Here is a 15,810-nt window from a genome sequence, read left to right as displayed (position 1 = left end):
ATAAAAGACCGGGCCAAAGCAGAACTCTATTTTCACTAGTAGATGGTTGGAGGAAACGAAAGATTTACCATCCGAACAAGGCCTCCCTATGTATGGTCAGCTAACCTATATGACGATATCATACATATTACATGTACACAAACCACACACGAAGCCTCGAGCATCCGTTTCTCAACAACGCATGGTTGAGATAAATCCACCCCTTCCATACACAGTGGAGTTCTTTACACCGTATACAAGAGGGCTGGCACCGATTTAAATCCACCTCTTCCTCCCACCGTGTAGAGTACACACTAGCACACTACAGGGCCGTCAATGGGCTGGCCGGGCTTAGCACAGCTCCCAGCGATGGTCACAAAAGAGCAGCCATATGCCCTGCCCAAACAGGCCGAAGAGGCTCTGGCTTTATCTGGGTCAGGCCAGGCCTAATGCACTCCCAAGAACAAAACTGGGGAGAAAACAAAAAAAGAAAAATCAGCTGGGCAGGACAGCCCAAGTCCGGTCAGCCGCTGAGCCTTGGCAGTCTGGCCCTAGTCCCAAGCCCAAGATTTTTTGGGCCGACCCAACCAAGGCCAGGCCAACCAAATGCACTCAGAAAAATAAAAAGCTGAAATAAAAATATAAGAAAAAAATACGACAGGTAGGACAGCCCATGCCTGGACAGACCTTGAGGTGGTAGTCAGGCACGTGGGTGGAAGTCAAGCTTAATCCAACCCTTCGGGCCAAATTTAGTGGCTCGGGCCTAGTTTTTGGCGCTGAGCGAACGAGTCCATTGCCAGGGGTACTATGTAATTTCACCATGTGCACACATTAAATGAAACACAGTCAAGATGGGAAGGCAGAATCGACACCATATGCAAACTAAAGTTCTCAAAAGCTAACACCAGTAAAGACAAATGGAATCACATTTCTTGCATAAAACCAACCTCCATTCCACTAACAAAATACACAAAAAGTGTATATATCCCAAACTCAAATCCACAAACTTATTTACAAAATAGGAGGCAATAAAGCAACCTTCCCTAATTCCTGCCTCCAAAGCTAACTCTAAATAACCGTATTCACAGTTTCAGCCTCTTATATATACTGAACCCACCAATCCCTAAAAGCTTCACTTCCCTTGAGCTCCTCTAAAACCGAGCTTCAAATTAGCCTGGTCATTTATGAAACTCCTATTCTTCAGCCTGGGCCTTGGTTACAAAACAGTGAGAGAGAGAGAGAGAGAGAGAGAGGAGCATCATTCAGTCTTGTGTTCCGAAGTTGGGGTTGCAGGCTCCTCAGAGCAATGAAGCCTGGTTCTATTGGTCATCTTCTTCACTTCTTCACATGGATAGATTGCTATCTTTCTAACCATGTTGCAGAACTCCCTGCACAAATAAATCTTGCATATAAATTAAAAAAGAACACTTCCAAACAATATAAAAGGATGAATACGACTCTTTCGTGAGTGAGTGAGTGACAGAGAGAGAGAGACTCACGCCCAGGGATCATCACCCACGAGCATCATGTCACCCTCGTCATCCATGTAGACAACTTCCCATTTCTTGTTAGGGGATTGAAGCTCCCCTTTGATATCAAACCTCTCCTCAAGCTCTTTTATGAGATCAGGGTAACCATTTAACTTTGTCAGATCCACAGCCCTCCCAACACCAATTCCTTGCATGAGAACCTGCAAACAGATGATTAAAAGATTTCAAATAGATGCACAGTGAAGACTAAGACAATCATGCTTCTGTTTTCCATGGAATTCTCACTGCTAAGAGAGAGAAACAAAGAGGCCACTGAATTTAAAGGGACAATGCATTTCATGTTAGTTCACAATGAAAATAACCAACCTATGCATACAAACCCTGACAAACAACACACAATGAACCAACACAAAACATGGAGGGCTTTAAAAATTGGTAGAGAAAACAGGTGTATGAATTAATGCAGCAAATGGAAGTGTGTTTCAGCACACCTTAGTGCAACTCCTAGTTGATATGCTTGCCTTATGCACATCCTTCGGTGATGAGTGTGAGGACTTCCCTTCAATAATTGCCACCCTTGATGGATCTTCTGAATCGGCAGGTTGGCTATGCCCATTTACAGAAGCTTGAACTGGATGTTCCTCTATGGCTGCCGGTATTTTACCAGTTTGAGGAAGAGAATCTTCTCCATGAGAAGAATTATTATCAATCAAAATACCAAACAATCTATAGCCATTACTATCAGGTTTCCTCTCCTTTGTAACCATCCCACTGAGGCAGCCTCTATTGAGATCTGAATGAGGTTCAACTGAACCTTCAGTTTGTGAATGGCCAGCCATTGATGGTGCCCATTTACTTTGGAGCTCGCCAGATGAAAAAGCTGAACCAATTGAGCGTGCACGCTCTGGTTTGAACTCTCCATCCTGGAAAAGAAGCTTTGGAGATTTCAAAAGAGTGGATTCAGTCTGGTTCGAAAAGTGGTTCATCCAATTCTCAGTTGAAGGACGAGGACTGTGGCCTAAAGCATCATTCTTTAGATCCATTTGCTTTTGACCCCACAAAATATGGCTCTGACCACTCTCTCCCTCAGTATCCGAATTTAATTCAGATGTCTGGGTAGTCTGAGAGGAATACCAATACGGTGAACTAGGGTCTGTTGTATTCTTGCAGCCACCTAATTGGATCAAAAGAACAGAGGATTAGAAGTTTATTTGAACAAGGACCCAGTTTCTGTGCGGCCAAGCCCGCATATGTAACCTCTTAACAAATTTATTTTTGAGATGGATTTTAAGACTCAATTTCTAAGGGCATGCAACCTCTAACATGGAAATCATGAATATGAAAAAATAAATAAAATTTAAAAACTAAAAATAATAATTCTAGTATAAAAACATTAGAACCATTAGTTTTCAGTGTTTTTAGATGGAACACCTACTTGTATCCATCTCTAAGATGGATGCTTTACACTTTTTGGGCCGCATATGTAGAAAAGCGGTCGAGCCGCATGAAACAATTTTCCTTTGAACAATTAGGGTGAAACAATTGTTTTGGTTGAAATTTCATCCTACCAAGGATTGAACGTTCTCTTGACATTGGCATGTTGGGCAAACGGGCACGTTTGTTTCTTGGCTGAATGGTGGTGGTGAGAGGAGAAGTTGAAACAATGGGTTCAAGCTCCCATGGAGAAACCCTGTCAGGCCGCCGGATAGCAGAGGACTCATCCCATTGAACCTGATAAACAATAGGCAATCTTTAAAGACAGCTCAGGGTTCTTTTCACAAAAAAAGAAGGGAAAGAACATGCAAGTAACCTTGAGAGATCTCCATTGTGAGTCATTCCATCCAGGAGAAACATCTCCAACACCGATAATTGTACCAGTGTACCTGTAACATCAATATGGTTAACAATCCTCATCTCCAAAGTAACACACAAAATGTGAATGTGGATAGAGATTCATCTTTAAACAAATAATTTATTTTTTTTGAGAGAGCTAATAAATAAATAAAATAAAACGTCAATGTTGATAGAGGCAAAAATGGAAACCTTCTCTCGGAAGTATCTTCCCCTTCAAATTTCATCTTAAATCTCATCCCTACTGAAAGCCTATGGTTCATAGCTTCCAAGTACTTGTTGACACCGATGATGAACCCAGATGGGCTCGTCCTGTGAAATAATGAGAAAGCAAGCAGAAATACATAAGCAACATCACTTAAACAAGGACGATGAATTTAGTGTCTTCCCCACAAAAAGAAGTGATTGATTAGGACACAGAAAACTACATACCTTGGTTTGTAGTAGACAGTGAAGAGGGATTGGAAGGAAATGGCACGAGTAGCAGTAGCAAGCACACCAAGATGCATGCTATCACTGGATATAACAGAGGATGGCATGGTGCTCTGCTGCCTCAATAGACGCCTTATGCCCACAAAAAGCTCTCCATTATCACCCCTAAAACAGTAAAAGTACTTTCTTATAGCACTGCACATGAGATTTACATTGTAAACCTTATTAAACAGATACACATTAAATCACACATGAAAGTCTCCAATCCAAATATACCTCAGGAAAATAAAGGCATCACCAGCAACAAGTCTCTTAGAGCTCACAAACACACTCCAACCTGTCGTGAGCAAATGCCTTCGGGGCTGCCCTGCAATAGCCAAAGAGAATGATGTGGAAAATTATTTATAAAGTGGAGAGAACAAAGGGAATGAATGGCATATAGAGGCCTAGAGCAGCAGAATGAAGTTTCAAGCAACAGAATAGTTTGAGTTAAAAGTCAGTCCTTCAGAAGAAAAAAAATCAAGTAATTAGGCTCAAATCTATCATGCAAAGAGGCATTTCAATGTAGCAGAGAACAAGAACTGCTGAGATGTAAAATGAGATTGTTGCAGTTGCAAAACTTAACATGCTCATTAACATATAGATACAAAACAACAGCAAACTCATTTACAGCTTGTAATTCAAAGAGTAGTAAAGAAACCAAAAAAAAAAAATCAAATGTCTCTAGATACCTCTATATATGTGCTTGAAACGCCATTCTATTCCATGCAGATCCTTGGCCACCAATTCCTGAGTTGGGGGCTGCTGAGTCTTATCCTGAAACAAGAGTACAGACATACACAACACATTCCACTAGAATAAGGAAATCATGTTTTCAAGATAAAATGAGAGTAAAGATTTAACACCAAACAAAGGCAGCATTTCCATTTAGCAGAGAACAATCTTATAAGCAGGCTTAGAACATAAAAATCAAGGCAGACAACATAGTATAAGAACGCATAGAACATAAAAAAAAGGGAGAGAACATAAGCTCCATATATAATGTTCATCATCCAATAAAACAAGCCAAAACACAACAAAGCATTGACAAAAAACAGACCAGTGGTGGAAGGCATTCATCAGCATGATTTCGAAGAACAGAAAATCCACCGTGTGTGCTCGTATCAGAGGCAGTTAGAGTCTTGCAAAAGGAACGGACAGCAGGTTTAGGAGGCACTGGGGGGCAAGAATCAGGACTGCTCAGCTCACTTTGCTGCAAATATAGAACACAAGATTTAACTGAAATAACAAGGAAAGAGACTAAAATTGTAGACAGCCTAACAACATAGGATATCAAATGAATCAAATTTTGCCAAAAAGAACTAGAAATAGCTTGGTATTATCCAGTTATGCCAGCCAAATAACAAGTTGAAACAAATCAGATATTTAGGACTCCCCAAATTAATCAAATTTTGCCAAAAAGAACTAGAAGTAGCTTGGCATTATCCAGTTATGCCAACAAATAACAAGTTCAAACAAATCAGATATTGAGGACTCCACAATAACTCGTGATTCTGACATTATTGCCAAAAGGAAAAAAATGACGTCAAGATCAGTGTTTCAAAAGCAGACCTCCCAACGCCTGGGCCACCACCTAGGCGGCTCCGGGGCCTAGGCGCATTGCCCAGGAGTAAGCATCCAAAAAAAGTGGATATCCCTGAGTGCTCTCTTAGGCCGCCTCAACTCGCCTAAGCAGCCACCCAAGGCCTGCACCCCGCCCAGGGGGGTAAATGCCCTTCGTTGAGGATATTTTTGGGACATTTTATTAATACTAAAGGTGCACAATTGTAGGCTTTTAGGTTCATTTGAAACCTAAATACTAAAGATGCAAAATTGTAGGCTTTTAAATTCATTTGAAACCTAAAACCCACTAGAACCTATTTTAGAGAGAAACACCAGGGAAAAAAAAATCTACTGGGGCCGCCCAGGCACCCTCCTACGCACTGCGCGGCCAGGATGCAGACATCACTTTTCGTGCCAACCAAAAGAAAAAAGACAGCCAAAACTTGAAAATATTAATGGCAAACCTCTACAGGAGTAAGACTGGTGCAATCATTTAAAAAGCTACAAACAAAATAGACACCGTATAACTCTTCTCAGCAAGCCTCCAAATGCTTCATCTTTTTCTATCCATGACAAAACACTGTTGTCATTGAAAAATCGTGAGGTCGCTGTTCCAGACAAATGTGAAATAACAGAGGCACACCAAAACATCACCACAAAACGTCATGTAGTTGTGCATTTGTATTGGAAAGGTATTTGGGGAGTCAGCCGAATCATCTGGTGTGTCTCCCCTCCAAAACCCACCGTAATGATGGACTTTGAATCCAACTTTTATGGTTAGCAAATCTTAAAACAAAAAAAACCGGTTTTTCAGTTGTTCTTTCTCACAATCCATTTTACATTTTAGTGGAGACACCTTTTCCATCTCTTAGAAGTATGCTCGATTCAAAAGGTCATACACAAAAATAGGTGAGTCGGCTGATTCACCAATAGTGTATATTACTAATTAGTGGGCTTTACTCAATGGTTTCAAATGTAAAATAGCTCGTAGGTTCCAGTATCACAACTTCAAAACACACAAGGCAGGAGCAGCAAGATTAGCATTTTACGAAACCAAGGTTTGAATTCCAGCTAAACAATAAGATACTCCTCAAAAAGGATAATCTGTTGATGTAATGTTTTCTTAACACCAAACCACTGCTTATTTGTGAAAGCTAACCAGAATAACTTAAGTAGTTCAGTCGGCATAAAAATTGAGCGCGCAATAAAGTAACAACTAAGAAGTAAAGAACTCACATCTAACTCTGGTATCAAGGTGTATTGTGCATAAACCTCATCATTATCTGGCTCAGCCTGGTAATAGAAAATCAATTAATTGGGATAAAGCAACAAAACTAACACCAACCAAAAAAAAAAATAAAACAAAATAAAGAAATGCACTGATACTGATACACACCCGCAACTGAACTTGCATAACTCTGCAGAGGATCTTAGAAGGGAGATTAAAAAGAGGCACCTGCTGCTCAACACCCTGGTTCATAGAAACCTCTAGCTGCAAAAAAACACCGAGGATTCAAGTCGGAGAAATAAAATAGTAGCAAAAGCACAAGTGAAGAGAACGAATGCAAAAGATCCTCTAAGAAACCATATTTCACCCCAACCAAGAAGAGTTGGTCATTGCACAAATTTTTTGCTATTTCTAACCCGTTTACGTACACAAGATTACCACTGTACGTAATAGCAGAGAAAGCAAGAACGTATGATGATCCATGGTTAAATACAACCCTCACACTAAATAGTAGACACTTGAAAACAATGACCTTGGAATAAATAATCGCGAAAAAAAGCATCAGAGAAAATAAACGGAAAAAATAAACTTCTAATATAAGCCAATCAGTTGATAGAAGGGAGGAAAATTCACTAGAAAGCTTTAGAAATTTATCAAGGAAATCACATTAACGATAGACACCGTAACAATAAAGCAGGCTGAACTGAAACAGGGGAACATAAACAGCAATATCCTGAAGTAACGAATGCAAATTAGTCAAATTTTAAAAGAATAACGTGCCAAGAACAGATAAAATACAGAAAAGTGACTGTAAATCACCCGGAACATAGAAATCAAAAGCAAGACAAGAAAGATAAAGCAGAGAAAAGCCTTAAAGATTGTAAGTAGCGTGTAACTAATGTTTCAACAAACCTGCTCCATATGACCCTGAGGAAAGTAATAAACACGCTCTCCTTCTCCAGGTATGGTAACGAGAGGGCCCGCGCAGGCATGCCATAGCTCCCTATACAGAGCATCATTTGTTGGACCTTCAAAGAATCATACATTGCGATCAAAAGGAGGATTTAGAGGGGCACCAAAAAACGAACTTCACATGCACTGAAAAATGACCGTAGAATAGAAGCTCTCTCTCTCGAGGAAAGCTACAGCATAGAAGCCGCTGTCTCCCAAGCACAAGAGAAACAACAAAAACACCTCACTTCCTCACTCATGCTAGGATGAATGAACAATACAGAAACCTCTCTCTCTCTCTCCCTCCCTCCCTCCCTCTCCCTCTCCCTCTCCCTCTCCCTCTCTCTCTCTCTCTCTCGCTGTGCGTGTGATTCAGCAAAGCAACAATCATGGAAGACTCTGAAATGTAGAAATGAAACAGCACAATGAGTCCTCTCTCTATCTTCACCCTCTCTCAATGCCTCTCTCTCTAGATCACACACCTGGCGCAGAGCATTCCGATGACAAATTCTGAGGAAACATGCCCAAGCTTTGTTCAGGCTGAGGTAAAGCGCCCCTAAATTCCTCAGCATACGCCATGAAAACACCTCAAAAACCTTGATCTCTAACCACGATACCAGCAATCCACGTATAAACCCTAGATTCCAGAGCTTCAACTACCCCATAAGCCCGTCAAAAACCTCTGCTTCATCGAAATCCCCTTGAATACCTCCGATTCCCCACACAAAACCACAAAAACTCGGAAATGGCCACTCCCAAATCCCTTACCAAAAACCAGATCAACTTATCCCACTAATAAACCGTTTTTCCACTCAATAAACGGCCTTCCCAAACACTCGAAGCTGCGGAACCGCTCGTAAAACTACGAAAACTCACCAGAAAACCTCTTTATCTGTCGAAACCGGTAGAAAAAACCGCCTAAAACCGCACTCGGCCTGAACCGAATCCCAGAAAACCGCTTTTCTCGAGGCCCTTATACAAGCGTTTCACTCCAGTGAGTGTAACAAACCGCGGTTAAGTGAGATGGGTTAAACTCCAACCGTGGTTAGGTTAGCGAGACCGTACGGTTAGGCTCGCAGGAAGAGAGAGAGAGAGAGAGAGAGAGGAGAGATAAAGGGAGAAAGAGAGAGGGCGGCTAGCATTAAGTGCTTCATACTGCAACGCAGTCCTTTTGCCGGCGCTCTATCAGTCCTTGACGGCCGTCTTGGAAAACGGACCGCCCTTTTCATTTAACGGAAACCGTTACCGTCGGCCCCAAATCCTCGCTCTTTCTCTCTCTAAAATTCTCTCTTCCTCTCTCTAATATACTCTGGCTCTTTCTCTCTCTAAAATTTATTATATTCTTTTACTTGGCAAGCTCTACCTGTCTACCATGCGGCAGGCAGGCTGGTTGGCTCGGAGAACCCCGGCAACGTCTTTCTCTCTCTAAAACTATTCCTTGCTTTTAATATAGCTCTCTCTTTCTCGCTCTATCTCTGTCAAATCCTTTACCTTCATTCGTTCTTGCGTTTCTCTCTCTCATACTCATGACTCATGCATGATAAAAGAAAGCCCCCAATTTTGATAGAAATACCGAGCGTGATGCGCCTATTTGAAAAAGTAGCTATTACATGCTACTCTAAGGGGTAGGATCTCTTTATCTGCCCCTTCACACGGATAATCAATATCTTTCCCCTCCCCCTCCTGCTTGAAAATGCGTGAATTTGTAACCAAAATGTTTATATTAGTGTTGTACATCTCTCATGTAATTGTCTGATTTTCAATTTTTATATTCTTTTCATATAATTTTTTGAATATCTTAAAACCTGGAAATTTATATTCTAGTTTGCAAATCTAGTTAGGAACTACCAATTCTAGGATGCTATTGGTTCAACCTTCCATATTTTTTTAATTTATTGAATGTTTTTTTAGAGCCCCTCTGGATCACAACTATATACACTTTTTTGGAACAATGTTTGCACTCTTTCTAATCTAATTTGGATTGTGGAAAAACCATGTACATTTTTTTGAACATTGCTTGGACTCTTTCAAATCTAATTTGATTTGCTGATTCAGTTATCCAACACAGATCTATGGAGAAATGATATGTCAACACTTATCTAAATTTCAAAACACTGATTTTTCCAATTTGTTGCAGATCAAACTGGTGATCGATTTAATTATACATTCTGATCTGTTTATTCAAGTCAATGCTCATAAGCCATTGGGAGTCATTATTGCGTTAAAAGTTACATTTACGAGCTCCTATTTATTTAGATAGTTATACGCTCTTTTTTCAAATGGAAGGCTAAAAAAGACCGATAGGCACAAAAGGTGTCGTTGAAAGTAAGCTAGAAAAGTATATAGACTTATAACCTCATTAAACATATAGTTTTAGATAAATTAAAATGACAAACCATGATTCGTGTAATTGATTCCAAATAATTTAAAAAAAAAAAAAAAAACTCTTATAATGATAATATTGACGACTCTTACCTTTAGAGAGTTATGAGCCGCTCTCTCCCTTTATCTACTAATAGATTTTGAAGAGAACATGTAGAGGATTAGCTATTTTCGTGTCGTGCACAATCGATCCATTCTCCCATAAACTTTGTGGGGCTTGTTGATGTACATCGGCTTCGAATAAAATAGTTAGTACTTTCATGGCATTTTAATCAAAACACGAGGGTATTTCAGTAATATTTTGATTGCATAAAATGACTGCGTCAATTAAGTTTGACGGCGTCAAGTAAAGCCGAAATGATTTGGCAGTCCACATCAAATCTCCCTGCAAAATGTGACATCCCTCTTTTACCAACTATGCCAAGAATCTTCCCTTCCCTTCCTTTCCCTCCCATGAACTAGAGCCGGTATATACCACTAATACACACAACAATTACACACAATAAAACTAGGTGATCACCAATGTTAATCACCGTCTATTCAATTGATGAACAGCGATGGGGAGATGGATTATGCAACTTGCTTCGAGTTCCCTAGCTCTCTTTTGCTTCACTCCTTGAATTGGACGGTGGTCGCATGCGTTTGCATGGATTATGGCGACTTTTTTGGGTAGGGTGTTAACAGTGGGATTTGTTTAGCCACCTTAATTAGTTAGAAAAAATATTCATCGTCGTTGTCGTTTTAATTTTTTTTAAAATTAATTGAATTTGGCTATTTGAATTATGGTTTTTATTCTATTCTATTACAAGCTGTATCAGACTACTTTTAATCGCATTTTTTTGGGTATATCTTTTGTCATTATTTTGTATCTTTCAATGGATGTTGAACTTTCTACATATAACCAGCCCACCAAAATCTAATCTCTCTTATTTGATAGTTTATTACTGCCGCATATAAATTATTTTTAATAAATTCATTTCAAATTCAAGCCTTTATTTTCGTGTCATCCATCTATCTCAACCTCGACTTCGAAGTCGAGCTAGGGCCAATGCTGCGGTTGGGACAAAGGGTGGCCTCGCCCCGGCCCAAATCGCTGTAACCCTCGGATCACGGTGCGCTTTCCGTTAACGAAACACACGCTGAGTTGTGAAAAGACCGTCAAATGCCTGTCCACATTGGAAAGGTTCCCGCTTCCCATGACCGGCTGAGAACTATCTTTTCGTTGACGTGGCGGTCACCTGCATGTGACGGGATGGGTGACCCCATATGCCAACGTGGAGCTCAGGTTTCACCTGATTACGCCACGTGGAATGGCTTTTTCTAGCGAAATTGACCCGCCGATTTGGAGAATTGACATGGAACTTACGGTTCCTGATATCTTTAGCGGACGAAAATAGCCTCCAGCTTTAGGGGTGATAATTATGTAAAAGATTTTTTTTTACTTCGAAGGCTGAAAATTTTACGGTGGACCAGCGGTCCCTCTTACGATCTGAAAAAAATAAAGGATAAGCCAAAAAAAAAAGAAATTTAGTTACGATTTGTCATTTTGCAGAGAATAAAGGGTATTTTGGTCATAAAACCTGCCTTCGGGGGCGTTCCTTATTGTCTTCGAATGCTTTCGGGTACGGACTCTAGTTCTTCGTACCCGTTGCTCATTATGTAAAAAAGTGAAAATGATTTCATATGCTCCCGCGGGAGCATATGTCCATATGCTTGCTGATTTTAAAAAGAACTAAGGAATTTTTGTATGAATAAAAACCATAAGAACCGTTGGAGCGGATCCCAAATGGAGGTTTAAGGGGAGTTTAATGGAGGGAACATGTCCAAGCTAACCAAGACACCTTTACATTATCATTTGCTTGTGGTTAGGACGCCATTGTACCCATCACCGCCACAAAATGTAGCCCGGTTTTCTAAATAATTACAAAAACACCCTCTATACGACATTCATAGTAGAAGGCCCTCCCTTGCACTTCTTAAGAGTAGAGAGGAATATAATTTTGTGTACGCCCATTTTCTATTAATTACTCAAGTATAACAAGAAATGAACAAGGGTTAGTTACGGTAATTTGTAATTTTTTTGTTTGTTTTTAATTTTTTTATATAATTTTTTTTGTTGAAAATTTGTTAAAATACTTATGACAAATGAAGTATGTAACGTTTTGCGCGATTGCAACTATTCCAAGTCAAGCCCTTGTATTTTTTATAGGTATATCAAAACTTGACATGGGCAATTGTTAATGTTCATGTCTTGTGAGTAATTTAATAAATTCATCTTTTTTAAAAAAAGAAATTTGAATAAAACATAAAAAACATTTTATAAGGAGACATTGGTTTTTTTCAACAATTTTGTTGTTGATTGGGATAACATATAAAATATATATATGTTTAAGTGGAAAGATTTGGCAACTAGTGTGAAAGAGTGAAAGAAAATAGAAATCATGCTTAGGCTTGAGTTGTTATATTTCACAATTGGAACCCTATGTCTTAAGTTCAAGTCCTGACCCATCCAAAATAATAACAACCATACGATTTCGAGAAACTTAATAAAATAAGGGGAGTAAAAAAAATGGAATATTTGATCACTACGTATGGTTAATTAAACATAAATAAAACATGAGTATTAGAGTGGGTTTGTTTTGGAATAAAAAACCTCAAAATTTGAGATGTGAACTAGTATTTTAAAACCAATGGTCTTTATCAAGAATCGCCAATCCGGAGCATGAATCAATGGGGTTTCACTTGGTTTTGTCAAGCAACCGGGTGAGTATAAGGGAACCGGATGACTCGGACTAGCCGTACCAAGCAGTTTCCATGTGCTGCATTTTTTGACTTTTTTTTTACTTTTCTTTCTTTAAAAAATTTTAATATTTTTTTAAATTGATTATCATATGGAGAATCAATTCAATTCGACCCTCCATATTGGTGTTTTAGATGGAAAATTCGCCCAATCGATTCGGTTTTTTAAACACTACTTTGAACCGAACGGTAAACGGATAAAAGATATAAAAAAGGAAAAGAAAAAAAGTAATTAATTGAATATAAATAAATTTTTTTAAAAAAAGGAAAAAAAAAAGTAGGAAAAAACAAGGCCTAGATGCGATGAGAGGAACAAAAACGACGGCATCCCACTAGTAGTGGTGAATCATATCGGTTGAGAATGATTCTTGTGGTAGGGTAAATCACCTTAGGATCTTGGATAAGAATGGTGGCTCAAGTGTGCAAGCTTTAAATTGTTTTTAAAACTTGAAGTCTTCCATGGGTTAGTTTAAGGTCATTTTTATGGCATTTCAAGTGGAGAGGGCCATTATAGGAAAATTCAAAGGGAAAGAATGGGCATTTTGATTTGCTTTTGGAGGTCAAGGGGCGGTAGAATATCAATGGGGGTGTATCTTACTTTGAGAAATCCATTGTTTAATCACAAAAGAGGGGAATATTCGGTGCAATAAGCCCTCAACTTTTGCCCCTTGCTTTGGTTTTATTTCCATGCTTTTACATCTCGCGTATAAAGCAAACCTTGTTCGAAGAAGACCTTCAAAGATGCAGCATTCATGCTTTTAGGCCTTGATTTATTTATAGTATTCTTCAATATATTTGGACCCTATACTACTTTGTAGTGTGATTGTGTACATGTTCATGGTGAGGAGAGAGAAAGAGAGAAATTCAAGAGAGAGAAACATTTTAGAGAGAGAGAGTATATTGAGACATACATATCTTCCAAGATTGTTTGTGCCCCACTATATATATATATATATATATATATGGTGTGTGTGGAGAGAGAGAGAGAGAGAGAGAGAGCGGTTTGCATTCCCTTGTATCTTTTCGGTTGAAAATTTTAAGAATCCAACATAGAGGCTTGTGTTTTTTATATGGAAAGCTATGAAATAATGCAATGGAGTTGTACTTTAAAAGAGCATCCACCATCCATTCCTTCAAGAAAGGGACAAAGGTTAACTGTGCCTAGGTGGATTGTCCCGATGGCCCCTTACCTTTAACCTCTACTGCCCATCAACCATAAGGGTATTTTTGCTAACTGAGAAAGTTGTTTTCTTATAAAAATCTTTTAAAAGACTGGAAGCATGAAAAAAAAGGTAGAAATATAAAATTTTGGCCAGAAACTAAAAACCTTTTTTTACATAAATTGTCTGCGAATATTAGAAGAATACATTAGCTAGAACTTAGGTAAAGAGAAATTGATATGGGAGAATGTTAGATCAAAGAAATAAAAAGGGGCAAGAGGTCTCGTATTTCCTTTTTTTTATTCTTTTTTCTTTGAGAAATCGGAAACGCATTTTTTGGGGTAAATTGCAGATTTTCCCAAAAATAGGGAGGAGCATTGAAAAGTTGAGAAATGCAGGGCTCTGCATTTTCACACTCTTTCTTATTCTCAAACAAGAGAAAATGTGGTAACTCAGGTCATTTTCTCATGTTTTCTCAGTTACTAAATACGGCTTAAAGAGAGTTCTCATTCAAATATATTGGTATAAGATTCACAAAATATCCATAGTACACAAGCTTTGTACCTTGTTCTTACTTGTAATCATACTTTTTTTTTTTTTTGGGAAAAATACGAAAAAACTTCAATGCCACACTTTATGCAATTTACTACTTTATGCAATTTACTACTCCCAACCTAACTTTTTTTATAATTTTTTTCTCCAAAACAAACTTTCTATGCAAATAGCCCCCAAGGAAAACAATTCATTTTTCTAGATAGAAATGACCTTCTGGTACACAAAAAACATTTTGGCCAAATTTGACGTTAACTTTTGGACCCTAGTAGCACGATCCCGGAGCGCACCATTACATTGTCGGAGCACGTCGGACCGCTCTAAGATAACTATCGGACCAAAATTGAGTACTGCCGTACTGCCTTGTATATAAAGTCGAAGCCCTGGAATCTAGTAACATCTATTGTCGGACCGCCCTTTGCAACTAATGAATCGAAACCTTGAAACTTAATAACATCTATCACTAGACCGCCCTTTACAACTGCTAGACCACATTTTACATAGTGTTGGAGCCCTACTGCCGGACTGCACTTTACACATTGCCAGAGCCCTATTGTCGGACCCTTACTGTCGGACCACACTAATATAGTGCCAGAGCCCCTTATTTTGGTGGGATAGAGGAGAGAGAGGTGTGGGTAAGGTAAAAGTAAATGAGGTTAGTTTAGGTATTTTTTTATTTTTTATTTGGTTGGGGGTATTTGTAAAGAAAGTATATTATGGGGAAAAAAAGTGAAAAAAAAAGTTAAGTTAGAGGTAAATTGCATAGAAACATGTAGTTTGGGAGGTTTTTTGTAATTTTTTATATTTTTTTCTCTTAAGCAACCGAACCATGCAACTAGTGAGGTGTATAAGAGTGATGATGACCATGAATGTTGTTGAACCTCGTGAGTTGTGACTTGTGACTAATCATGCTACCAGGGTTGATTATAACCATGAATATGATGTGCACCAATGCTCTAAACCAAATGAGTTATCTTTGGCAAATAAAGTACTAGAAACAAACTATGAAACACATATATTTAAGAATGCAAAGATGTACGTGATTCACCTCATAATGACTATATCTACGGGTACGACAAACTAAAATCTATTATACCAATGAACGTTACATCATAGATTTTGGGATACAGAGTGATTTCTTTAACCCTCGACAAAATCCAGTCAAGCAAACCCTTTAAACATGTTCTCCCAAATGGGACAACTGCCGATCTCTCATCTCTATTCCATAATTAGACCATTGTCTAGGAAGAGACCATAATTAGATTACTGTCTAAAAGAGAACTTTCAGAGCAATTGAGACTTTCTCTCATTAAAAAAGGAAACTATCCAAAATCTGAATATGAACCGTTCATCTACAAGAAACTAGCTTCTCAATCTTCAATAG

The 15,810-nt window shown here is 38.8% G+C and overlaps 1 protein-coding gene across 2 annotated transcripts; it reads right to left on the bottom strand.

Annotated features, from left to right (window-relative positions):
- Window positions 1-907: 907 nt before the first annotated feature.
- Window positions 908-8,490, bottom strand: ARF1 (auxin response factor 1). Of its 2 annotated transcripts, none has more exons than XM_088868923.1 (14): window positions 8,016-8,490; window positions 7,495-7,610; window positions 6,751-6,846; window positions 6,591-6,647; window positions 4,852-5,004; window positions 4,484-4,568; window positions 4,029-4,119; window positions 3,753-3,947; window positions 3,513-3,632; window positions 3,280-3,352; window positions 3,038-3,200; window positions 1,961-2,643; window positions 1,479-1,669; window positions 908-1,367 (listed from the first exon to the last, which is right to left on the bottom strand). In XM_088868923.1, exons 1-14 carry the CDS (start codon window positions 8,110-8,112, stop codon window positions 1,238-1,240), a joined length of 2,250 nt encoding a protein of 749 aa, XP_088725049.1. In that variant the 5' UTR covers window positions 8,113-8,490; the 3' UTR covers window positions 908-1,237. The 2 variants fall into 2 exon arrangements, with proteins under 2 accessions (XP_088725049.1, XP_006852604.1); XM_006852542.4 differs by having other exon boundaries at window positions 3,753-3,917.
- Between the last annotated feature and the right edge of the window lie 7,320 nt (window positions 8,491-15,810).

The sequence above is a fragment of the Amborella trichopoda genome, chromosome 1 (assembly GCF_054954075.1).
Source record: "Amborella trichopoda isolate Santa Cruz 75 chromosome 1, AtrichopodaSantaCruz75HAP2 v2.0, whole genome shotgun sequence".
Classification (NCBI taxonomy): Eukaryota; Viridiplantae; Streptophyta; class Magnoliopsida; order Amborellales; family Amborellaceae; genus Amborella; species Amborella trichopoda.
This window is presented reverse-complemented; position numbering and strand designations above follow the sequence as displayed.

Excerpts from the sequence above, each read along its gene's own strand:
- ARF1 (XM_088868923.1), bottom strand. The coding sequence starts at position 8,112 with ATGGCGTATGCTGAGGAATTTAGGGGCGCTTTACCTCAGCCTGAACAA. Across the intron at positions 5,005-6,590 it reads CCTTGATACCAGAGTTAGAT|CAAAGTGAGCTGAGCAGTCC; the intron begins GTGAGTTCTTTA and ends CTATATTTGCAG. Across the intron at positions 3,948-4,028 it reads GATGCCTTTATTTTCCTGAG|TGCTATAAGAAAGTACTTTT; the intron begins GTATATTTGGAT and ends TCTCATGTGCAG.